At 36.6% G+C, this 25215-nt stretch overlaps 2 protein-coding genes across 5 annotated transcripts; both read left to right on the plus strand.

Moving 5' to 3' along the window:
* The first annotated feature begins 4875 nt into the window (after nucleotides 1-4875).
* Nucleotides 4876-20025, plus strand: LOC128544571 (cAMP-dependent protein kinase type I-beta regulatory subunit). Of its 4 annotated transcripts, none has more exons than XM_053514779.1 (11): nucleotides 4876-4967; nucleotides 5913-6096; nucleotides 7299-7469; nucleotides 10444-10535; nucleotides 11216-11277; nucleotides 12262-12308; nucleotides 13206-13364; nucleotides 13607-13667; nucleotides 15847-15968; nucleotides 16841-16922; nucleotides 17843-20025. In XM_053514779.1, exons 2-11 carry the CDS (start codon nucleotides 5923-5925, stop codon nucleotides 18013-18015), a joined length of 1143 nt encoding a protein of 380 aa, XP_053370754.1. In that variant the 5' UTR covers nucleotides 4876-4967; nucleotides 5913-5922; the 3' UTR covers nucleotides 18016-20025. The 4 variants fall into 4 exon arrangements, with proteins under 4 accessions (XP_053370754.1, XP_053370756.1, XP_053370753.1 ...); XM_053514781.1 differs by having other exon boundaries at nucleotides 4886-4967; nucleotides 5916-6096; XM_053514778.1 differs by lacking the exon at nucleotides 4876-4967 and adding an exon at nucleotides 4974-5302.
* Nucleotides 20026-23799: 3774 nt separating this feature from the next.
* tac4 (tachykinin precursor 4) lies at nucleotides 23800-24824 on the plus strand. Its single transcript, XM_053514138.1, has 5 exons — nucleotides 23800-23970; nucleotides 24079-24175; nucleotides 24398-24430; nucleotides 24555-24608; nucleotides 24770-24824. Exons 1-5 carry the CDS (start codon nucleotides 23860-23862, stop codon nucleotides 24799-24801), a joined length of 327 nt encoding a protein of 108 aa, XP_053370113.1. The 5' UTR covers nucleotides 23800-23859; the 3' UTR covers nucleotides 24802-24824.
* The last annotated feature ends 391 nt before the right edge of the window (nucleotides 24825-25215 follow it).

Consider the following 25215-nt stretch of genomic DNA (forward strand, 5'->3'; position numbering starts at 1 on the left):
ATAATACCAGTAACTACAAATCTGTTAGGGAGGCCATGTCACGAAAAAGGTAAAAGTCATCATATTTAGAGCAAAATAGTGAATTTCAGTACAAAGCAGGAGAGGAACTACCAGACCCCTGTCATCAATGATGGCCCAGTGGAGAGAGTGAACAGCTTACAATACCTCGGTGTTCATGTCACACAGGACCTTTCATGGTCCTGTCACATCAACACCATGGTGAAAAAGACCCGTCAGCGTCTCTAACACCTCAGATGCCTTAGAGACTTTAGACTGCCCGCCAGGTGCTTAGAAACTTTTACTTCTGCACCAAAGAGAGCCTCCTGACAAGAAAACTTCAACCTGGTTTGGGAACAGCACCATGCAGCACAGACGAGACCACCACCACCACAATGGACTGTTCCCTCTGTTGTGGTCAGGAAAGCTCTTCTGCTTCCTTTTTCCATCACTGTACATGTGATCTCAAACCGACACACCACATAGGACTAAATAATCTGATCTGCTTTCACACAATAACACCCTACTCATACACTACTGATCACGTTGCATATTGTACATTTGCTCACTTTTTCACATGGCCTACAAGTTGCACACTGCTAGGACTTTGCACATTGTTCTGCTCATGATTGGCCATTGCTCATTTTTCACACAAATGAGGTCTAACTGCACTCAGTTTCCTTATTCTGCATAACCTGTACACTTAACATTTGATACACTTTTATCTCAATTTTAGTTTATTGCTTGTTCATAATGTTCTCTTATTTCATGTTTTATTTCTTTATTTAAATACTCTAGGTCATGGGCGGTCATATAAGCATATTACTGCATATCATACTAGGTATGGCTGTGTACAGTATGTGACAAATAAAACTTTAATTTTAATTAGAAATTTTAATTTCAAATAAGTGTAGTGGTAGTATATAGTGGTAGTTTTGGCATTGTGTGCAGGTAAAAGAAAAGGAAATCAGCATCTCTGTAAGCTTGTCAGCAGACCGGAGCATGAAGTGCTTTACAATCTACTGGTAAGCTGACTGCTTTGACACTGGACTCAATAAAATGCAGTTAACCAAGTGAACATCAAGTAACAAGAATTCTGTGTCTCTTCACTCTCTCTCCAGACTCTAGGACCTTGAATTTTATATGAAATGCAAAATTCTCCTTTATTTGAGAAGATGATTTTTTTATTATGGCAAGGCTCTCCATCATGCTGGAAAAGACATTGTTCGTCACCACACTGCTCTTGGATGGTTGGGAAAAGTTGCTCTTGGGGAATGTTTTTGTACTATTCTTTACTCATGGCTGTGTTCCTTTAGTAAAATTGGTAGTTAGTCCGTCTTCCCTTGACTGAAAAGCAACCCCATGCATGGATGGTCTTAGGATGCTTTACTGTTTACTGCACTCAGTAAAACATTGGCATTTTCTGAAAACAACACACACACGCACACACACGCACACACACAATCACAGCATACACCCCAAAATATGTATGAATTGAAACACCAGGATGAATCGATGAAGTCTGAGATTTTCCAATAACAGTACATCCTGGAATTTCAGTTTATACACATCTTGAATAACATATTTTGGGATGTATGCTGTGATTCTGCTTGTTTAAACTCTTAACAACATTATCCTTATAGCTTCAAGTGTTATGCATTAGATACCAAACATTTTGGACAATCAACTATGTTTAAGCTGAGGAAGATCACCCTGCAAATTTACTGAACATATAACATTTCTTAAATATGAATTATTTGTCTGATATAATATGTACAGTATGGGGCTGGGATCCTGTACTGAACCTGCTGCCTGATAATGAAAACATTATTGAAGAACTTAGCATCCCCAAGTGGAGCATGGACTGTATAGAGGAGTTCCTCTGTAAAAAAAAAAAAAAAAAACTTGACCACATTTTCAACAACTTGACCAACACCTCTCATCTCCATTATTTATGTTTACACAAATCAGATCATCACCATCAATGGACCCTGTATGAATTGTTTTACTGTTCTAGTCTTCCAAAGAAGGTTTATATTTTTACTTTTTTTCTACCTTATTTATTAATTTCCTCCATCAGATTTAAAATATGCATGTACCAATCTTAAATTTTATCTGTGTATACTAATTATGGCATTTCATCAAAATGGGACTCAGTCGCAGGCTTACTTATCCTGATCAGCTTAAATAATGTGCTTCTCCAGCTGTTTGATCTAAACACCAATTAACCTAATCTGCATGTTTTTGGACTGTGTGACTGTGTCTGTGTGTGTGTGTGTGTGTGTGTGTGTGTGTGTGTGTGTTTGTGTGAAGTTGAGGAAACAGGAAAACAATGATTTGAGTGACTTTGACCACATTGTGATGGCTAGCCTATTTAAAGAGGACCTAGAGAAGACCTACAAGTATTCTAAGAGAACATTCAACATTATCCAAATATTTTCAAATTACATAATGAATTGAAATAAATCAGTTACCACTCACTGTGGGTGCCTATGTATCTGTAGCTCGAAACTCCACCCTCCCACTCCACACTTGCATCATTAAGTATTGAAGTATCACCATGGTTGGTTGGTGTGTGTTCATGTTGAGTGCAGGATCTTAGCAGCCTTTAATTTGGCATTAGTGCTGATGCTGGATTGGCTAGTTTTGGTGTCTTGGGAGCTGCTTATCTCCTGGGTTTTCATCCTTTATTATATATAAATTAATTTATTAAATTATTGATTGATTGATTGATTAATTAATTACTTATTTATTAATTAATTACTTATTTAATAATTTACTTATTTAATTAACTTTTTGTTGAATAATTTATTTTTTTTAAAGACGTATTTACCTAATGATGTGATAGGTACCCCAAAGTGTGCACCACATTATAATAATGGCATAATAAAAAGCAGTCTGTTTTTCTTCTTAGGTTTTGTTTAGAATTATTTTTCCTATAATATGTGAGAGTTAACCGACATCTCAACTGAATGTGAAATAAATTGATAAATAACATTTTAAATACAAATTTAAAAAATGCTTTTAAATATTCAAGTGGTAATTTCAGAATAACATTTTGTCAAGTCACGTTTTTTTATTTGTATGGCACATTTAGATATGATATATGTACATTGAAAAAAAACATAATTAATGCTGGGACTGAACGTAAATTAGGAGGTATGCTCTCCTCTGAGCACACCTGTTCATTTACATCCTTAATAAGAATAAATATCATGAACATTCTATCATTATCAAACATGCTTGTTGTCCTTTAAAAAGAGTGTTTAGTCAATCCTATAAATTTATCAATAAATGAAAAAATGTTCTGCCTGGTAAAACTCAAATGGACAATGACCAGCCTTTAAGGGAGATTAAAGTTATTCATTTACTGGCTTTCAGTTAAGACCAAAGTGAGGGTAAATGTCTGCTAAATACACGTTATAATAATTGATTACAGTGTTTTCTTCACAAACATAGCTTAGACACGAACTTGGTTAACATAATAAAACAATGATAAAATCAGTACACCTTACAGGCATAGACAAAGGAAAAGTTCTAGCCAGATGGCTGACTTATACTGTAGATTGGAAAATATTTTTACTCATATAAACCTTTCTAGGAGCAACATATCACAACTAGTCAATGCACACATACAATACAAGAAGAGAGTAGAGGAATCCAAAGTTATAGGGGAAAAACAGCAGATGCCCATTTTTTTAAGTTTATCCATAACACTGTTATGGCTAATTAAGGCTAATTGGCTTTCCTAAATAGCCCACTGTGTGTAAAAGAGAGTGTGAGTGTATGTGTGTGCCCTATGATGAATTGGCACCCCATCTGTGTACCCCTCCTCATGCCCTAAGTCTCTTGGGATAGGCTCCAGACCCCTCCTGCACCCCTGTATACAGGATACAGTAAGCCTCATAGAAGATGAATGTATGAATGAATGAAAGAGTTTTACTGTCATGTATAGTATTGATTACTATAATTACAGTGTTTGCATAAAGCACATAGTTGTTTGTTGATCCTCTGAAACTGTAATTAAAATTGTGCTTATGTGTATCATTTGAATTAATTTAATTACTATAATTTCAGTGTTTCTATAAAGATTATCATTGTTTTGGTGATGCCTTAAAATTGTTGCTTATGTGTATCACTTTGTTGCAAAAAATTAACTTTAAAAATTAAAAAGTAGCATATTGTTAGGTTTTGACTGCAGAATTTTATTTTGACATAGAAGTGATGTTTATCTCCAAGCATTGTGTCTATTTTGGCTTGTGTAGACATGTGTATCTCGGTGACTCAAAATCCACTCAAATGCCATTTTATGCTTGGTAGGTTTCCTCAGGGTATTCCGGTTTCCTTCTACAGTGCAAGACGCAAATTAGCCGTACAAATTGTCTTTAGGATGTAAATGAGCATGTACATATGTGCATGCGTGTGTGCCCTGTCATGTGTCCTTTACCCAATTTGTGTATTTCTCAATTTAAAGAAGAGGTTTTGTTTTTTCATTAAACTTTTTGGCTTCATCTACATAGCTAGGGCGCAGTAGGGTCCAAATTAGATTTTTAAATGCCATAATAGTAAGCTGATAATTTCTGTGTGTGTGTGTGTGTGTGTGTGTGAGAGAGAGAGAGAGAGAGAGAGAGACTGTGCGTAGTCATAGAAACCTACGAGTTAATTAAATTAAATTATTTAATTGCTAATGTTTATGTATATTTTTATTTTACTCTTATAATCATCCCCAGTTGAAAGCTATGGAAAGGATCAAATAATAGTTGTGAGTTTTTAGGTTTAGAGTTCACCCCTCTTGAGTTCCTTTTACAATTCGACCACTGCGTATAAATGTGATATGGCTTATGCGATGCTGCTCCCTAGAGGACACGCATGCACGTGAAGACGTCATCCTGTGTGGATGCTCGCGCACGGCGGCCCCGATGTGCTCGCGATACCGCGCTTACAGGAGCCGAGTATCCTCAGTGATTCGGGTGAGTGTGACAGCACGCAGTCTGCGGCTCGGGCTGTCAAATGTGAACACAGATATGCAACCACAAACGTAACCAGAGGTTAAATCAGCACAAGAGGATATCAATCCGCGCATGCCCTGCGTTGCGTTATGGCCTGGACTCTTAGTGCGCATTAGAATAACCGACTACATGTGGCTGTAATATGCTTTTGGAAAGATTCGGCGCGGACGCATTGACGTCACTGGCATCAAGGTATTAAGAGAGGAGAGAAAATAAGGAGGAGAAATAAACATCGGACAGCATCCAGTATAAATATACCAGATCAGAGAGCTCCTTATCAGCTTCAGGATAAAACGGTAAGAGAGAGGAAATGAATAATCGTGACGCGTGTGACTGCGTGACGGCTCGTGATCTCTCCGCAGTCGTGTTGTCCCTGGGCGATCAGGGTCTGGGGAGGACAGTGGAGGTGTAGAATACCACGAGAGGACGTATGATGTTTTTGTTTAGCGCAATTAGTTGCTCGGCTTGACTGATGTAATTATATCTGATCATCACGGCGAATTAATTCCTCATTAATAGACGATTATCTCGCTCTCTGCGATTTATCGCACTGAATAACACAACTAATAAAGCCTTATCAGCTTTCTGGAGAATAATTACATCAGTGATCTATATACCTAAAACGAACATTTCATTCTTTTTTTAGGTAGCCTATATATTAGATACATATAGTACATGTGAACACATTGTATGCATAATAATAATAATAATTATTATTATTATTATCATTATTATCATTATCTAAGTAATTCCTAATGCCATTTTGTGCACATACATAAAACCCCATGAGTCATCTGTTGATTTAATCTCTCAGACTGTGCTCTGTTGGATATGATACTTAAAGTCAGGTTGAACATTTTTCTGTGACTGACCGATTCTGTTTTCCCCATATTCAATTTTCTGCAGCAGTTCTAAAATGGCAACCTCCTCTCCCAATCTTGAAGAAGATGAGAGTCTAAGGGGCTGTGAAGTTTTTGTGCAGAAACACAACATTCAACAGATTCTCAAAGAGTGCATCGTCAACTTGTGCATCGCCAAACCCGAGCGTCCTATGAAGTTCTTACGGGAGCACTTTGAAAAGCTGGAGAAGGTGTGTACTTGCTAGTCTGCTTTCACACATCAGCGTGGGGGATTTGGTCTATCTGTACATTAACATTAACATATCTCCAGTATTGTGTAGGTTCCCTTCCTAATTTTATATTGATTACATTATTAAAACAGACCTTGAGACTTTTCAAAGTCAGACGTTTTTTATGTTTTTGTTTAGCTAGACAGTCTCAGTGGTGAAGTCTTGGTGTTGAGGTGGTGGAATCTGTCACTTTGTGAAGCTAGCAGACAATCGGCATAGCCTGTTTTTATGCTCCCTGGCCTGAAATATCAACTGTCAGTAATTAATCTGTTTTGAGACTGTGCTGCAAAAAATGAGAACTGCACCTCCCAGAGTGGGATTAACATCATTTCGCAGTAACAGGCCTAATCGCATTGGGATGGGACCAGAGCATGTTATGGCATTGCACATCACTTTCACTAATTTACTCACCTTTAGTCCATAACATTACCTGCTTTGTATGTTCAGGTGGCTGGCTCCCGAGACACATCTAACTACAGCTTCTGGGGCCCCTAAAGGCTAATATCACTTGCCTCTGAATTAGGTCTTCTATAACCAAAGCTCTTTCAGGCTTTTCAGCATGTTGTTTGTTGAAGAAAGCAAACCGTTTTTGACACCTGATGCTCAAAGGAGGGGTGCTCTAGAAGACAAGCGTTGGCTGAAAAAGTATGAGATGTCAGAGAGTCACCTACTTGCCCCACTGTGGGATTGCTGTCTTTGTCTTGGGAATCCAGACTTTCTCATACAGAAATAACACTGCTCTTACACTCACTAACCGTTTTAAAAGACCGGATGTGCTATTCTATTGCTACAATCTTCTCCATCAGAGTGTGAGCTAAAATAAACCTATCACAGATAAAGTTATAACTAATGACAGGTATAACTAGGTAATAAAAAAAACTAATGAAATGACTTAAAATCCTCCCTAAACTCACTAAACTAGCTGAATGTTTGCCATAATAAGCATTTAGCATAATCTAATCAGGGGTTTTGTTGATATTATTCCAAATTGCTTCAGCATAAATTGGACAGAATTGGGAATGATGGGCCAATAAAAATGTGGATGAAAATGTAAACTTTACTAAACATACAGTACACAGCATGTTCTGCATCACTTGTGGAATTTGAATTAAGAAATCTAGGAATCAAAGTCTCTTTCTCTTTGTTTCTCCTTCTCTCTCCAGGAAGAGAGCAAGCAAATCTTGGCAAGACAGAAATCTAACTCTCAATCAGATTCTCATGATGATGAAGTTTCTCCTCCTCCTCCAAACCCTGTGGTGAAGGCCCGGCGCAGGAGAGGGGGAGTCAGCGCAGAAGTCTACACAGAGGAAGATGCATTCAGCTATGTTAGGAAGGTGAGACACATGTACTGATGCTACAACAACTGCTACAAGATAAATTATTGGACAGTTGACTACTGACTCACAATTCTTTATAAATTTTTGGCTGATTGTTTGAAAAGACTTGCAATATACATGTACTCCAAGAATAAATATTGTGCCAAATTTTAAGCTGCAGATAGATGTGCCTACTAAAGGTGAATCCAGTCATACTAGTGACTTGATAGATGTTATAACACAAAAAAAATGGTGTGAAATAAAAAGGAAGGAGAAAGAGATGTACATTGTACCCTAGTGATCACAGACACCAAGCACATCACACAGAAGAGTTGCTATTTTAAATGTGTCTCAACTGACATGCTGGATGTAAATTGTTGAGATTCAAGAGTACCTGCATACGTTTTGAGAAATGAGTTGTGGTCCGAAATGCTTAGAGTAGGCCAGGCAGAGGAATCAGACAACATGACTTGGAAAATCTGTGACCATGATGGTTGTGTGGCTCTGAGATAGAGAGAAGTCTGTGATGAAATCTATTGCTTTGTGTGACCATGGACTTTGACTGACGTGGAAAGTCAAGAGATTATGAGTGGAACTGTACTGTTGCCTGTGCACACATGAACATGATATGCATGTTATAATCCTGTTGATGACACTGAGCATGCTGTACCACCAGTACTTCTCATCAAGGAGTTGATATGCTTGAAGATGATACCGCTGAAGATGTGTTGAACCAGGTGATGAAATGGTCTTTGAGGTATGGTGTTATGAGTCTCTTTAATGAGGGAATGTTTGGGGACCTGGAAGCTTAGTGGACAGATTTTTATATAAGTTCCAGGTGATGGACCACAACAAAATTACAAATCCTTACTTCTGTTTTTTTTTTTTTTTTTTTTTTTTGAGCATTTGGCCTCTGTACACAATAAAACATTTAAGATGTAACCTTCATTCAATGGCTTTACCAAAACTGTGCCAGTTAACCATTCAGGAAGTACAGACCCATATGGGGGTCTCATAAATAATGAAACAAATGTCTGACGAGTGGTTGCATTGCCAGGTTTGACCTATTCCCTTGTTACTCAATGACTAATCAAGCAGATAAAAGGACTGGAGGTGGTTCTACTGCGTTCCGGTGAGTTATTTGTGGATGTAGTGGGAACATAACTCAGTGTGTCGGGGGTTACAGAAATTACAGATTTTTTTTATCTGCCTAAAAAAAGCTGTTTTTAACTCGCGATACTGGCCACGCTTTTCAGACGTGACACACAAACTTCCACATGCAAATAAAGGATTAAAATCCTTATCTCTCTTTCAGTTATAGCTAAGCCTTTATACTTTCCAAAGGGCCACTCTCAGAAGACACAGGCTGTTTAGTGTAGGCACTCATATCTCAAAAACTACAAGGCCAACAGCTTAGCACTTGTGTCAACCCAAATAAAAAAAAAGTATGCTAAGTATATTAAATCCAAGCATATTTAGGTATGCTTGCAGCAGACTAATGATTAGTATACTTGAAGTTTGCTATTTTGGAACAACTAATTTTGTACTAAGTGCATTTAAGTTGTAATTAAATAGTACAAAAGCAGAATTTTAAGTGTATTGATTATACTTTGTGGCCGTTTGTGTACTAACGTACATACCTGACAGTAATTAATGAAATTTAAGTATATATTTAATATATTATGAGTACATTACAGCTATTTTTACTGTGTTACAAATACATGATTAATATAGTATGAGTATATTCTTATTGCAGCAGTAGCTGTTATACTTCTGGACAATTACAAATACTAAAAAAGTACACTTTGTGGTTAATACAAATATACTTTATTATATCATGCAGTACACACAACCTTCTATATTACAGTATTGCAAATGTGTTACCAGTGCACTAAAGATGTTTAGGATAATTTACAAATGCTAAATGCATTTTCTACACTATAACATGTTTTTGAAAAGCATTACATCATTAATTATGCGTCAGATTTTATTCATGATTTCAACAGATTTCATTTGCACAAGGTTACAAAAAACAGTCCTATAGTTTGTGTTCAACAAAACGTGTTCACAAACACACAAACTAAAATTTAAATTGTTGTCTAAACCCAGACAGACATTAGTATTAGAGTAAACAGGTACAGTATTAGTTTAAACCTAAACCTAGAAGCGGAGGCTTGGGGAGCTAATCAGGCGGTCCGAATCTGCCCGCCTCCCGCTTCTGATTGGCTGGTGTGGCGCCGATTCTAGTCTCTGGTTGGCTGGAATAGTTGAAGCGTTTTAACGCTGCTGCAGGTTGTGCAAGTGTCGCTTTATGACAGTGAGTGGACAGAAGAGTGAGAGAGTGCAAACGTAAATTATCTTGAACGGGCATAAGTGATTTTCAGCGCACAAAAATGAGTTTAGGAGAGAGAGATTCAGTGTGCAAAAACGAGTCTAAAAGAGTGCACGCACGAGAAAGAAAGTGCACTAATAAGTAAATATTAATAAGTACATTTACATTTAACTGATTATGTACTAAGACTACTGTATAATAAAAATTGTATTTTAATGTATACTTTCTGTACATTTGTACAATGATTATTTTAAGCATATTTTTTAAAAATATACCAAAAATACATTGAAAAACAAGTTTAAATAAGTATGCTTTGGAAATTAGACCAACCTTTCACTTAAAGTATATTTTTCCATAATATATTTTTTAAAAGTGTACTATAATATGATTATTTTGAAGTATGTTTAAAGTTTAATTCCAAAATTTGGTAAAAGCATGATGTTAGTATACTTTTTATATATTAACTGATTGTACAACTTTTTGTTAGTATATTTGCAGTGTACAGTACTATCGAGGATTTCAATATATTTGTAATGCACTAAAGTGTGGGAAGTTAAAGTGACTTATTACATTTCAGTCCCTACCTCACACTTCATCCAGGAATTGTCTCAGATTATTGTTCTGGCTGGATGTATTTAAATGTTGTTTCTTTGTATACAGGTCATACCAAAGGACTACAAGACAATGACAGCCTTGGCTAAGGCCATTTCTAAGAATGTGCTGTTTGTCCATTTGGATGACAATGAGAGAAGGTAAGTGAAAGATGTTTACAATGTTAGATTGTTTAAAAAATTGTTTCAATGGGCTAAAAATCAAAAAAAAGTTTAAAATGCTTGGTGTTCATTGACCTTTTTAAGATGGTTTACATGTAAAAAAAAAAAAAAAAAAAAAAAAAGGGGGATTTGTATTTACTGTTTGGAATTTTAGATACAAAATTTACTTTTGCATTCATTTAAACATTTAAACATTCTACTTGAGAATCTTAATTCAAATTTGGGAACAAATTCAGTAAAAGATTTTCAGTAGAAGGTTCATGTGGTGATGACTTCATATTAACCAAAATCATGATATTTAATATAGATTTGACCTGGCAGCATGATGCAAAGATCGTGCTATTTTTTATTTAATGTGAACATTACCCGATTATAATCTGTATAACTGTGTAAAGATTATCATAATAAGTGGATGCTGTGCGTACAGTATATGTGGTGTAAGTGCAGAAAGTAAAGTGATTTCTGTCTGGCCTCTCTGACGCCTTGTGCCTTTCTATGTGTTTTTGTTAAGCGTGTGTTGTGCACACTAATGGGTGTCTGATGACAGATATATTTGTATTTATGTGGATGCGTGGGTGTGTGTGGATAGATGTGTAAATATGGGACAGATAGAAAAAGGAAAATTACTAATAGCGTACTTTTTCTTTTTTTTTTTCCAGTGACATATTTGATGCCATGTTCCCTGTCACACACATTGCTGGGGAAACAGTCATTCAACAAGGTGCGCAGAAAAAAAAAAGTTAATCTCAAAGCTAAAATCTCTCTGGGTTACTGTCAGCAGTTGCTCTCAGATTTCTTTACCGTACAGTGCATGATTATAGATGTGGTGAAACAACTCGTAAATTGCTCGTAGTGTGTGATGTGTTCCCCTTGTGCTCGTGCCTTAAGATGCAGTCATGAGCCAAACACTCCTGCTGCCTCCATTTTAATGGTGAAGTATATTGTCTCGTGGCAAAGACGGTGACAGTTGCTGTTAAGGTGTAGTAACAAATACAAAGACTGTATATGTATACTGAAATGTATATCTTTTTATGTTTCAGTTCACTGGTATTTTTAATCCCACAACAATGATAATTTCCACAATGGCCAAAATCTGTTTATACATTAATTAGAGAGCATACAGTCCACTTGGCAGGTGCTGTGTTCCACATTTTAACCTAGAATGACATGTTTAGGCACTGGACCTAAACTCCAGGCCTGAATATTCGATTCCCACCTCAGGACTGTGTGCGTAGACTTTGCATGTTGTCCCCATGCTGGGTGGGTTTAGAAGATGAATGAACAAATGACAGTTTATCCAGCTTCTGATTTGAGGATTGCGGCAGGTCAAAACCAGCAATCGAAGTGGTTGGAGGAAAACAAATACTTAAATATGAAATATAAACATAAATTTATAGATACTCTAATATAAATATATTGTATACTGTAATGTAGGCTTGTTTGACAATACCTTTCGCTACAGTAATGGTGTATTTCTATTTTTAGTGGTATTAAAAATGACTTCAAAGTCATTAAATTTGTACTTTAAAATGTACCGATACCTTGAAGATGGAGAATTTTTGGATCATATTGGCTACTGATTGCTTTGTATAATTATATTTGTCCATTCCTCTATAGAATTCTATTTATTTTGGCTATATTTTCTTTACACATTTCGTTCTTAATTTTTCTGTCTCGTTCTTTTTTCTCTTTCTTTCCATCTCAGGTGATGAAGGGGACAACTTTTACGTAATTGACCAAGGAGAAGTTGATGTAAGTTAAATGTTGGACCTCAACAAAACATAGGCATTTAATTGCTACTGTTTTATGTACTTGTACTGTATGCTAAGAATAGTACCAAATTATTAGAAGCTAAGCAGTGTCCGATCTGTAAAGAAATCCACTTTGATGTGGAATACACGACAGTATCACCATGTGTTATATATTTTGTGTGTAATTTTGCCCGTTAGGATCATATCTTAAAATGGTGTGAAGCAGTGCTAAAGTTGTCATGAATTTGTCCTGAAGACACATCCACACACAAACTTTTCTTTACACGTGTTTGTTGCTCCGGGGAGAATTTGCTCAGATGGGGATCTTGACAGTTGTAAAACAAGATGGGGGATAATAGGATTTTGTTTTAGTTTAGCAAGCGCGAAAAGATAAACCAAGATGAGATGTTCCCTAGGTTTTCTTTTCAGCTGTGCATTAAGACAGAAACATCTGTCAGCCCTACAGACCAGCAATTTAGCATTTAGCCTCTAGCAGAAAGCTTCTTTAAAAGCTAGCTTGTTTCTGCCACTGTGCTGCGGATCTTACTCTATATTGACTCTAACTCTTAATTGATTCAAGAACTATAACACTATAAAGGGACATTGGTGACTTAGTGGTAGGTTTCTCGCCTGCCATGCGGAAAGCCTGGGTTCGATTCCCAGCCAATACCCAAACCCCAGCCGTTGGGTGCAGTGCCGGTCCCAAGCCTGGATAAAATGGTAGGGGTTGCGTCAGATAGGGCATCTGACTTAAAGCCTACTCCAGGCTTGTGTGTGGATCTGTTGTCGCGACCCCTTGCCAGGAGCGCCTAAAAGGCCAACAGCAATTATCACACTGTGAATGGTAATCTCTTACCACTGTTTCCATTTTTTTTTATCTTTTAATGTCTTTTGTCAGGTATATGTGAACGGTGAGTGGGTGACAAGTATTGGAGAGGGTGGCAGTTTTGGGGAGCTTGCTCTTATATATGGAACTCCACGTGCTGCCACTGTTAAAGCCAAGACCGATCTCAAGCTCTGGGGAATTGACCGTGACAGCTACCGCCGCATTCTTATGGTATGTACATAATATAATAGTTATAGTACATTTTAACTTAAACCCACCCCTCCCACAAACATTCCCTAATATACTGAACAGACCTAGGAACCATGGAATCTAGCAAAACACAGGTACAGTGAGCTGGTTTGGGAGGTTAGACCCCAGTTCCCATGCCTTATCGATGGGAAAAGTATGGTGGAAAAGATATAAGGCCACTTGGTGACAACCTAAAATATAATCTGTGTCTCTTGTCTCCCCAGGGCAGTACACTGAGAAAGAGGAAGATGTATGAAGAGTTCCTGAGTAAGGTTTCAATACTGGGTGAGCAGTGCTTAAATTCACTAATCATTTCTGTCAGTTTTATATGGAAGAATGAAATATCTAAAAAAAGAAGAAAAAAAAAGCACTCGGGACCACTTAGTATAAACTGTACAGTTTATAAAAGTCATTCCCTTAAAACAATAAGCTTTCTCTGCCAGTTTTTTACTTGAAATTTCTCAAAGTGAGGCATGATCAGGAGTCACACTCAATGTATTTTATTAAATGTTTTGTTAATCCAATTTATCTGTCTAATCTAAAGAAAAAATCAAATCCAATCAAATTAAAATAGGGCTCTCTCACTATTTATTTGAATGTAATTTGTGGAACTATTGACTGTCCTTTCTATTTCTGCATGACATCTATTGTACAGTAGTACCTGTATGACAGTTAATTCTTGGTCATTACTCTGTATACGGGGTTTTATGCTGTAATGTAATTAGTTACTTTAAAAAGTAACGTCCCCCAACACTGGTCAGTAGCTCAACTAACTATTGACCTTCTGACCTCAGAGTATTCAGGGGTCACATGCTACTCTCTGCTGTTGTAAGACAGGGTTTTACTTTGGTCCCCATTTAAATGAAAGATGTTTTTCAGGAAGATCTTTATTGATAAAAACGATAGTTTCAGTAGTTATTAAAAATGGGAATCATCAGTGACCGTCTGAGAATATATTATCATGATACCTAGTTGCCAATTTGATTAATATTTTGATATTTAGATTTTATATGAATCCCCATTTGATATTAGTTTTTTTTTTCTAATTTTGTTAGAATTTTAAAGACTTTTAATCTTTAAAATAATAAACAAAAGTTTTCATTCTTAGCTTTATTCACCAGCTTCACAACTGAATTAAATATGGGTAATAAAATGTTGCCCATTCCTTATGTCATAATTAGTAATTTCTAAATGACCTTGGTAAATAATTCACTCCTACCACAGGGAAAGCCGATGTACGAATAGTTTAGCACTTATAGGATTTTAAATTTACCACATTTGCGAGCACACGTTTGAAGACTGAATATCTCTCATGTTGTTTTGAGACTGGTGTAAGAGTGTTTAATGAGAGGGTTCGAGACTGACTGATTTTGGAGAAAAAGGCAGATTAGAGTCTTCTTAACGTATGCAACTTTTGATAATGTAATGCCATGAAAATTGCATGTAATGCACCTTATATCCAGGGCTGATCGGTCAGGCCGACCAAGCTGAAAACCAACTGGCTGATCAGTGGTATTGTGTAGATTCCCCACCAAAATAGCTCTGACCCCTCAAGGCATGACTCCACAAGACCGCTGAAAATGTGCTGTGGTGACTGGCGCCAGGACATTAGCAGCAGATACTTTAAGTGCTGTAATTTACAAGGTGGCGCCTCCATAGATCAGAGTTGTTTGTCCAGCCCAGCATATCTCAGGGATGCTTGACTGGATTAAGATCTGGGGAGTCTGAAGGCCAGATCAGCAACCTTAAACATGTTGCCTGCTAAGTCCCATACACAGAAAGTTCCACAGAGTGTATTGATAAATTTCTATCACAGCCAGCATTCACTTTTTTTCAGCAGCTTGTGCATGTTTGTCAGTAGTTTGTACAGATAGGCTAGCCTTTCCTCCCCACAGACATAAATGAGCCTTCATTGATCCATGATCCTGTCACGAGTTTACTGGTAAATAAATCGATACCATTTTATCCTCAGATCCCAAAACCAACAACCTAGAGCGTAAGACGCCAGAGCCGCCACTCCCAAAAAGGCAAAGAAAATAAGAGGAGAAGTAAGAGAGAGAGAGAGAGAGAAAGAAAGAGAGGAAAGGACTAGAAAAATGGCAGCAATGATTGCTGGTTTAATAATATTTCATATTCAGTTTTTTTCTTAATGACTAATATAGTCCACAGAGGACTGGGTCAGACATGTCACATCCATAAAAGGAAAAAAAGCATGAAGTGAAAACTGCTATAATGCCAGTTTATCCTACATAATTTATAGCAAAAATCTTGACTATTCATAACAAAATTGAAAACATTGAAATAAATAAAAACAGTGTATTTTATATATAACACATACAACTTTATTAATTTTGTGTAACTAAGTTCTTCGATATACCATTTAATATTGATTTTTTTTTTGTATGCCGGAAGTTTTAAACAGTGTTTATCTTTTTCTCAAGTTATTTTAAATGTTCTGTTCCAGAATCGCTGGAGAAGTGGGAAAGGTTGACAGTAGCTGATGCTTTAGAGCCTGTACAGTTTGATGATGGTGAAAAAATTGTAGTGCAAGGAGAAGCAGGAGATGACTTCTACATCATCACAGAGGTGTGTGTGTGCGCGTGTGCGTGTGGTCAGTCAACATTCATTTTCAAGGGAAGAAATTTGGTTAAAAAATTTTGAATGAGCGTGATGAAAAATCACTTAAACGTTTGGTGATATCACATCATACAAAACTATTGTAAAACTTACAGCTATGTTAGTGAAAGGAAGACGATTTCCAGTTTACAATGTAAAGAGGACTGAAAATGATAACAACTTAATAGCCGTAGCCTTAATAAAACCACTTATAAGTAAGGTTAATCAATAAGAACACCCTGTCCCAGAGTGATGGGAGCATCAGGATAGGAAGAGGGATGGATGAAGTTATGTACCCATCATGCCTCTGGGGTTTTTCTCTTGGTCAGGTCTAGGTTCAGGAATGTTATGTGGCCAAAAATGAGGTCAGCTGACTACCTGAATATACTGAATGACCAGGCTTAAATGATCTGGCTCAAACTGTGAAAGAGTGGGTCAGGAAGTAGGGAAACAACATTTCCACAAATGGATTGGCCACCACAGAGTCCAGAACTTAACCCCATTGAGTATCTTTGGGATTTGCTGAAGAAGACTTTACGCAGCAGTCTGACTCTCCCATCATTAATATAAGATGTTGGAGAAAAATTAATGTGACTATGGGTGATAATATATGTTGTGTCATTGCCTATATGTTGTGTAACAATAATATACAATATTGGACATTTTCAGCATATACAGTAGTACACACATTTCTCTCTCATTTAATAAAAAATGTATCATGCATTTAATAATAAATTAAATGTTTTAAGATTTTTTTTCTGTGAAATTTTAATTTCTTTTGTATGAAGCAAAGTCTGTCTTTCTGACTCTCTCTCTTTCTCACACACACACTTTTTTTTCAGGGGACTGCATCTGTCCTGCAGCGCAGGTCTGACAATGAGGAGTATATAGAGGTGGGCCGCCTTGGACCCTCTGACTACTTTGGTGAGTGAAATTAACCATCATTTAAATCAAGTTCAATGAGCAGGAAATTCTGATCTGTCATCTCCTGTTTAGGTCCCTAACTCTGCACATTCTGTCAGAGAGCGAACAAGTAATATCACAACTAAAGACACTACTTATGATGGAGAAAGAATGACCAAACATCTTATACTCAACACATTGAACAAGCTGCATATTGAGGATTTGTTGATAGTTTAGACATATCTAGCATGGATGGCCTCTTTATGCTATCTTTAGATAAAAACATGTGGCAGAATGAAAAATTAAAAAAATACAATGGAATATAATGGTAGCACAAAATTATTGATGAAGATAGGGGGCAAAAACTGTATATGTTAACACAAGCAAGAAACAAAACAGGAACAAGCATTTCCATCCACAAAACTGTTGTTTACTCCATGGTTTGTGTTGTTCCACTCTACTCAGTGTAAGCACTAGAGGCTATTGTGCAAAACAAATCCCTGGAGTTTTAAAAATTATTATCCACACATGACCAAAGACAGAAAATCACAGTTTTTCTTTGTTGTAATGTTTGATGTAAAAATTACCCAAAGCTCATATAATTGGCTTATTAGAAAAGATAATAAATAATAATGTGGAGGAAAAAAAAATTCCTAATTTTAAAGTTGATGTGAGTATAAATTTTACTCCACATACCACATTTGGTCACACGGATTGAGATCTGGGGAATTATGCAAGCCAATTCATGGCAGATTCACCTCGTAAGGCGCAGGAAATAAAGTACCTGCTGCTAACATGATGCCAGATACCACAGGGCATTATGTTGTAGAAACCATGCCTCAATAACACATTATATTGGATGAAACGTAATACTATTTAATATATCAGGTATTGTTTAAAATGTAAAAAGTATAATGCTCATTTGATGTTTCTTTCTGCAGGTGAAATAGCGCTGCTGTTGAACAGGCCACGTGCAGCCACTGTGGTGGCCAGAGGCCCACTGAAATGTGTAAAGCTGGACAGGCCACGTTTTGAGCGCGTTCTAGGGCCCTGCTCTGAAATCTTGAAGAGAAATATCCAGAGATACAACAGCTTTATCTCCCTTACTGTCTGAACCACTAAAAATATGAAAGGCTTGAAATACTTCAGATTTTTTAGATTTTAGATTTATTTAAAAGGATTCTGTTTGATTCTGTTGGAGTTTCTGTGTGATTCTTCTATGTAACCCAGCTACTTTATTGTTTTTCTTATTTTTAAATACTTGCTTTATGTGATAAAAATGTGGCATGGATTATGGAGTGTACGCTCTAGGCCTTATTCAGCATCTTGTTGGTGCAGTCTTTCCTCCTGCTACTGTATCTTGTTTCTTTTATTTACTTCTACTGTTGCCATCGTGGAGGAATATTTATTCATTTTTAGGTTTCAAAAGGTGAATCAGAGAGGTTGTATAAATGTTACAGTATATTTTGGTGCATGCGATTACAGTGAACTGAACAAAGTGAAACAGAGCAAGTCCGAGACAGATATTTGGTTTAATTGTCTATTGCCTTTTTGCTTTATATGGTGTGTCACTTAATTGGTATATGTGTATTTCTAAAGGGAAACCTACAGTCATGTGTTAAAGTGAGTGCCGCTCTTTTAATTCTGTGTGTGTGTGTGTGTAAAAACTTTTTTTTTTAAACCTACTGTAAAACCGAATCTAAAACTTGAAGTGAAGCCAAAGGAAATATTAAGTATCCCCTTACTGCAGCCAGGTCCTGCTAAACAGCAGCTCTGAATTAATTAATCATCAGCAGGTGTACAAACCCTTATTAAAGCAAAAGTTTTGACAGTTGCTGGTTTGGAGCATTCAGGTGCCTGTTGACACGATGCCAACATGGAAAGACATAAGCGATCATCTTGGATTTATTATGTCTTTTCCATCAATATTGGATGTTAAAGTTCAACATTCTAAAAAGGGGGCACTAACTTTTAAACATGACTGTATGCTATTCAGTATTACTATTTTACTAGGGACATTCCTTATAACTAGGGGATCTATGTGCTTATAAATCTCATAAACCTCTCCTACAATACAGTGCCAATTGGCAGAAATATGAAAATTTGCTTTTGTAGAGTGTACTTTTCTTTGTAGGCTGTTTTTTTTTTTTTATTCTAAACAGTCCCTGCAAAAAATGTTCTATACAATTTTGCCTATATAATTTTAAGAAAGTTTAAAGAATTCTATAGACATGCATTAGAACTGTGTAGAACTTCTGCTATAACATTGTGAGTTCTTTCACACTCATTCTATTGCAAGCTGTGTTGTTTTACATGTTCTTTGTCGTTATCACATGATTTTGTTAACAAGGTTTGCAAACCAGGTTTGCTCTGATCATTTTGAAAAAAAAAAAAAAAAAAACAAGGTTGTGCTTGTAAAGATGTCAGTGCTACTGTACCTCAGTGCTAAGGTGTTCGACTACTGAAATTCCCAGACTCAAACCCCAGCTCCAAGCTGGTACCGTTGGGCACTTGAGCAAAGCCAGTAGCCCTAAACCACTGCCAGGGGTAGCTCAGTCGATAAGGCATTGGACTACGGTTTGGAAAGTCCCAGGTTCAAACCCCACAACCACCAAGTTGCCCCTGTTGGGCCCCTGAGCAAGGCCCTTAACCCTCAACTGCTCAGATGTATAATGAGATAAAAAATGTAAGTCGCTCTGGATAAAAGCGTCTGCCAAATGCCTAAATGTAAATGTAAACCACTCTAATATGTAATGAGATAAACTTGTTAGTTTAAACTTGCCCTGGATAAAAGCATCTGGCTAATGCCCTTAATGTAAGGACAAAGCACATCATACCCAGGACTGTCTAATTTAATTATGTCACAAGTAATTTCACTGTTAGTAATCCTTCCAGTCTCATTAATGGAAAAGATTCTATAGACCATTTTTTGCAGGGGTCTACTTGCTCTAACATGATGTTTCATGAAAGCTTACTGAAAAAAAATTTGTTGTACAAAACCATTACTTGCTTGAGAATTCTGTTCAGGTGATTTTAGACAATTTACAGATTTAATTCTGTATCAATACACAAAATGAAAATACAGGCATATTCATTTCATTTTTAACATCAATAAAAAAAACACCTCTGGACATAACTGTATCTTGGTCCTTTGAGTCAATCTGCTTCCCAAACTTGTTAAATATCCTCTCCGCTTTTCCAAACAATTTGGAGTTCAACATTCTACAGCCATGAAGATTATTCAAAAGATGAACACATTCATCCCAGGAGTGGGCATCCCAGGCAATTCACTCCAAGGTCAGACCATGTAATGCTCTAAGAAAAGAAAGAAAGAAAAACCCAAGAGCTACTTCTCACAGAATACAGGCATCAAAGAGCATTAATAAATGTTCATGACAGCACAATCAGTAGAAGACTGAACAAGTACAGTTTGCTTGGAAGCATTGCCTATTTTTCTGTCTAAAAAGAACATGGCAAGCATGACTGACATTAACAAAATTGCTTCTGAACAAACAACATGCCTTATGGAACAATGGTTTTATCGACAGATGAGACCAAGTGGAGTTGTTTGGCCTCAATGCCATTTGTCATGTTTGGCAGAAACACCTCATACCCAGCATTAAGCATGATGGTGAGTATGATGATTTGGGCTTTTTTTTTTAAAGCCAAAGAACCACTTGCTGTCACTGAGTTGACCATCACCTTCTCTGTATACCAGAGAATTCTAGAGGCAAATATGAGGCCATCTGTCCGACAGCTAAAATTCAGTCATGAAGCTTTCTATGTGACGTTATATTGAGTGATATTTTATTCAGTGACACCACTTTCAGTAACCTTATATTGAGTAACATCATAGTGTGAAGCTTTTGTCCCAGCATCTGCGGCCTATTCTACACATGTACTGTACACATCACAAATGTTAACACTCACACATCTCTCTCTCTCACACACACCCACACACACACACACTCATACATCACACACATACGTACACACATCCCAAATAGCACTCTCACACTCACACAGACACATTCACACACGCACAAACACACTCGTGTATCACACACATACACACACACATCACAAATGTTAACACTCACGCACTCACATCTCTTACACACACACACACACACACACACACACAGACACTCACATCTCACACTCTCGCACACAGTTGACATGACAAATATTTAGGGCTCAAGCTGACCTATTATATGCCCTTTTACGTCATGTTCTGTGAAGTGGTTGTGCAGTGCACCTGGGCGGCGATGGCATTTTGTAGTGTCTTAACACGCTCAAAAGACAAACAGGTTGTGTAGTGCGCCTGGGTGACGATGGCACAGGATGCTTGGGCCCACTTAAGGCTGCTTGCAACTCTAATTATAATTATTTATTTTTTTTTGCTTTATTTTTGTTACATAAATTCTTGCCAAACTAGTCAAAGTTAAAACAGTGATTGGCATAAAAAAAGGAGAAGACAAGTTCTATTTTGTTTAAAGTTCAATAAATTACCTGGATAACACAGCTAATTATAATTCTCTTACTGATTCTTTTACAGTATATTACAATATTATAAATATTTTTAAAACCTATTAAAGATGAACAGATTTAATTTTTTACTCTCTAATGCATCAGACACAAAAAAGAGATTATAGCAACATGAGTTTGTTGCTCGACATGAGAATCTGAGGGGATCATGTCTCTCCAAGTCCAATAAAACTCGTTTTGATGATCCCACCAACCCTTTTGGAATTCAATAAAGACCATCACTCCTAAAACCCTAACTAATCGGGACGTTTTCCCGACTGCTCTTATCCCTATTCACAGAAATGTTACGTACTTAATGTTTTATTTTTCATAAGTCTGTGGAAACTTATCCTCAGCAGAGCTCCAACCAGAAGCAGGGCACCAGGACGATTCTAGATCACTGGCAACAAATACATGTATGTGATCAATAAGAGCTGAAAACTGTCAGTTCACCATAAAATTCTACATCCTTGGGTCCTCCTAATCTGCTGCTTATGACAAATTTATTCACAAAAGGCTTGAATGTGCATGAATATGCAAGTGTTTCTAATAAAGTAGACAGTAAAAAAATACTTGTAAAAAGCTTCTACACACCCCCTAAATCTCTGAATTAGTGGTTACCCAAAGCATGACTAGTATAAACACATCTTTAAACTTTGTAAAGCTCTTCCTAGAACGGCTTCCCAAGATCTTGGGTTATTTACATTGTTATGACAAATTAAACCATGGTGTATTTTATGTTGCACTGCTTAAGCAGCTTAAGCAGGGATGAGTTTTAAAAAAGTCTGTGCTGTCCAAGACCTTGGTGTGGACCTTGAGCCAGGAAATACAAGATCATGGAGCAGATACTGACTACTGCATGATGGAATAAAAATGCAAGTCAATATATTGTAGATATTTAAAAATAAATAAATAAATAAATAAAAAAGAGACCATGCAAAGACTGAGAAAAAAAGACGAATGCATCTGACTTCCAGAATAGTACAAGGGATGAGATATTTACAAAACCTGGCAGTAGAGATTAATAAGGGTAGAAGGAACTGATGGAAAATTGAAATCACATGTCTTGTTATCTTTTTTGTAAAGGTGTATTAAAGATAGTTATTTAAAATGTTGGTTTAATTGGTTAAACGGAAATATGTCAAAACAGGTAGCGTAAGAGATTTGTATTGACAGTAGTTTCTAAAATGAAGTGATGTCTAACGATTCTTAAATATTGTCAGGGTACTTTCCTCGCATGATTTGCTTCTGAAGTGTTCTTTTTGAGCAACTGAACATACATCACACAGTGATTCATGGCTGAAAGTCAGTCCATATTCATACCAACAACCTATTTAAAAGCTAATTTCCTGGATAAGTGTAGGTGTACCTGACAAAGCATTTGACAGGTAGTGAAAAATGTTCCATCCGTGTGAAATCACACAGAACAAACAGACTCAAACATCAGTCACAGATTAATCTGTAATAGGTGAATAAGTGTGAGTACACACTGCGGGTGTTTGATATTGATATATGGTACGTTTGAGTGTGCAGTCAAGTAAATGGCAATGAAACAAACTATAGCATGCAAAATGTTTAGAATAGAAATGAAGAGGTTTCACAAACAACAACAACAAAAAAATAATTCCCTATTCATAAAAAAAAAATAATAATTCCCTATAATCCCCCCCCCCCCCCCCCCCCCACCTTTCTACAACTTTTAAAACTGTTGTGTGTAAAACTTCCCGGACATCGACATACTCTGAAAACCATGCCATGGTTACTGTTAGATGCCAAGGAACTGACATGACATGTTTCATTAGGGTGTTTAATGTAAACATAACATGAAGCTCTTTATCTGTGTCTGTAATGATTTAATGCTTTGTGTTGGCGTGACATTTTGGCGATTCTAAAAATAATAAATGTAATAAATTGTACGTTTCATGTATTTTAGTATACTGAATACGGTACCTGATTAACATTTTGAGCTGCAGCCAACACTAAGGTATATATGTAACAATGATAAGCTTAGACACAAGTTTAAGATCTGAATAATACTGTGCATGCATAAATGGAAGGTGGTCAAGATTGAAAATCACTCTGAGGTTGACCTTGTTCTGCCCAGCAAGAAAAAAAATGCAAAAGAAACTGGCCCTAGCAAAAGGCATTCTAATTTCACAATTAAACCTGTAAAAAAAAAAACTTATGGAAAAAATACAGAAACCTAAAAAGATTTCAGTGCATCTCTGACTTCTCTTTGATCTCTTTGAGTCTGCATGACTGATTGTTGATATTATTTGTGGATTTTCCAGTAAGAACAATGGGAGGGGCATTGCAGGTATTGCAATATAAGTATGACAATCACAGTACTGCTGCAAAACCATCTAGAATATCAGCTGAAATAAATTACAGAATTTCTCTGTCTTATTTCAGTTACTTTACAAATTAAACAATGGTGCTTTTTAAACTTTCCATTCTGGCCTTCGCTCTATATGTACAGCTGCACATAGGTGTTTCAAGTGTCAGCAAAGGCGTGGACATGTGGTCCTTGGAGAACTGGCAGGTAAGCACAATGACTCTGAAACTACAATAGTTCATATATAAAGTAGGCAATTAGATGTGATGGGTCGTACTCAGTCATTTGTGCAGTCATAATAGCGTCATTTTTTAGGGTGACCCAGCAGAAAGTGGTTTCACATTGCACATCGATGACCTGCTGAAGCGCTCTGACTCACAAAAGTTTCACGGGTTAATGGGTCGAAGCTTAGGTAAAACAGATTTTAATTAATTTGTACATTTATTAGCAGCTAAATGTTTCAATTGTAGTAAATCTTTTATGCTGAAAATTTTTTTATTATCTCTTATAATTGAAAGATTAAGTCCTAAATGCATTTAAACATGGATTCTTAATAAAATCAGAAATAAAGGCTGTAAACATTTGCACTTACTGCTACATTACAACATAGAAATATTTGTTTTCCTTTCCTCAGAAATTCCTCAACGCCTGCAACTTGGTCAAAAAAGTAAGTGACATTTCTCATAACTTTTCTCTTTTAATCTTGATCTGTTCCTCTGTGTGGTGTATTCTTGTAGCTGTTCACATCTCTATGCTCATTTTTGTTATTTATTTATTTTTTTTGCTATTAGGCAACAATAAAGAGATGTTTGTTGGACTGATGGGCAGGAGATCTTCAAAGGGGGGTGAGTGTTTCATCCTACAGATGCAGTTAGTTTCTCTGGCTCAATCTTTTAGACTTAACTCACATCAACACAATAACTCAACTAAATAGACCTGACAGGACCAATCTATATGTCCAATTGTATAGACAACAATATACTAATTTGTCTTCTTACTTTAACAGATTTTAAAGATGTACCAGAGAAGCTACAGTAATGCCGATGTTATGCAGAAAACCTTGTTTTGACTTGTTTTGACTTGTTATTGCTAGTTAATTACAAATCTAGTTTATATAGAAGAAAAAGAGAGTTTTCAATAAATCAATATATTTGTCAATTATGCTATTTCTGACCCTTTGTTTATTTATGACTTATAAAATATGACTTTTTTAAATGCAAGTCAACCACTCTTCCTGTTGAAGTCTCAAGTGTAATTAAAGTTGTAAATGTTTTCAGAGCAGCTTTAACATTGACATTGACATTCACACAGTAGGAAATGGATTAAAATATAATTTTGTGATAATATGGAATCATAGTGGTATAGTGGTTAGCACTATGGCCTTACACCTTCAGGATCAAGGATCACCTTGGATATGTGCGTATGGAGTTTACATGTTCTCCCTGCGTTTGG

Source organism: Clarias gariepinus, chromosome 16, assembly GCF_024256425.1.
Source record: "Clarias gariepinus isolate MV-2021 ecotype Netherlands chromosome 16, CGAR_prim_01v2, whole genome shotgun sequence".
Classification (NCBI taxonomy): domain Eukaryota; kingdom Metazoa; phylum Chordata; class Actinopteri; order Siluriformes; family Clariidae; genus Clarias; species Clarias gariepinus.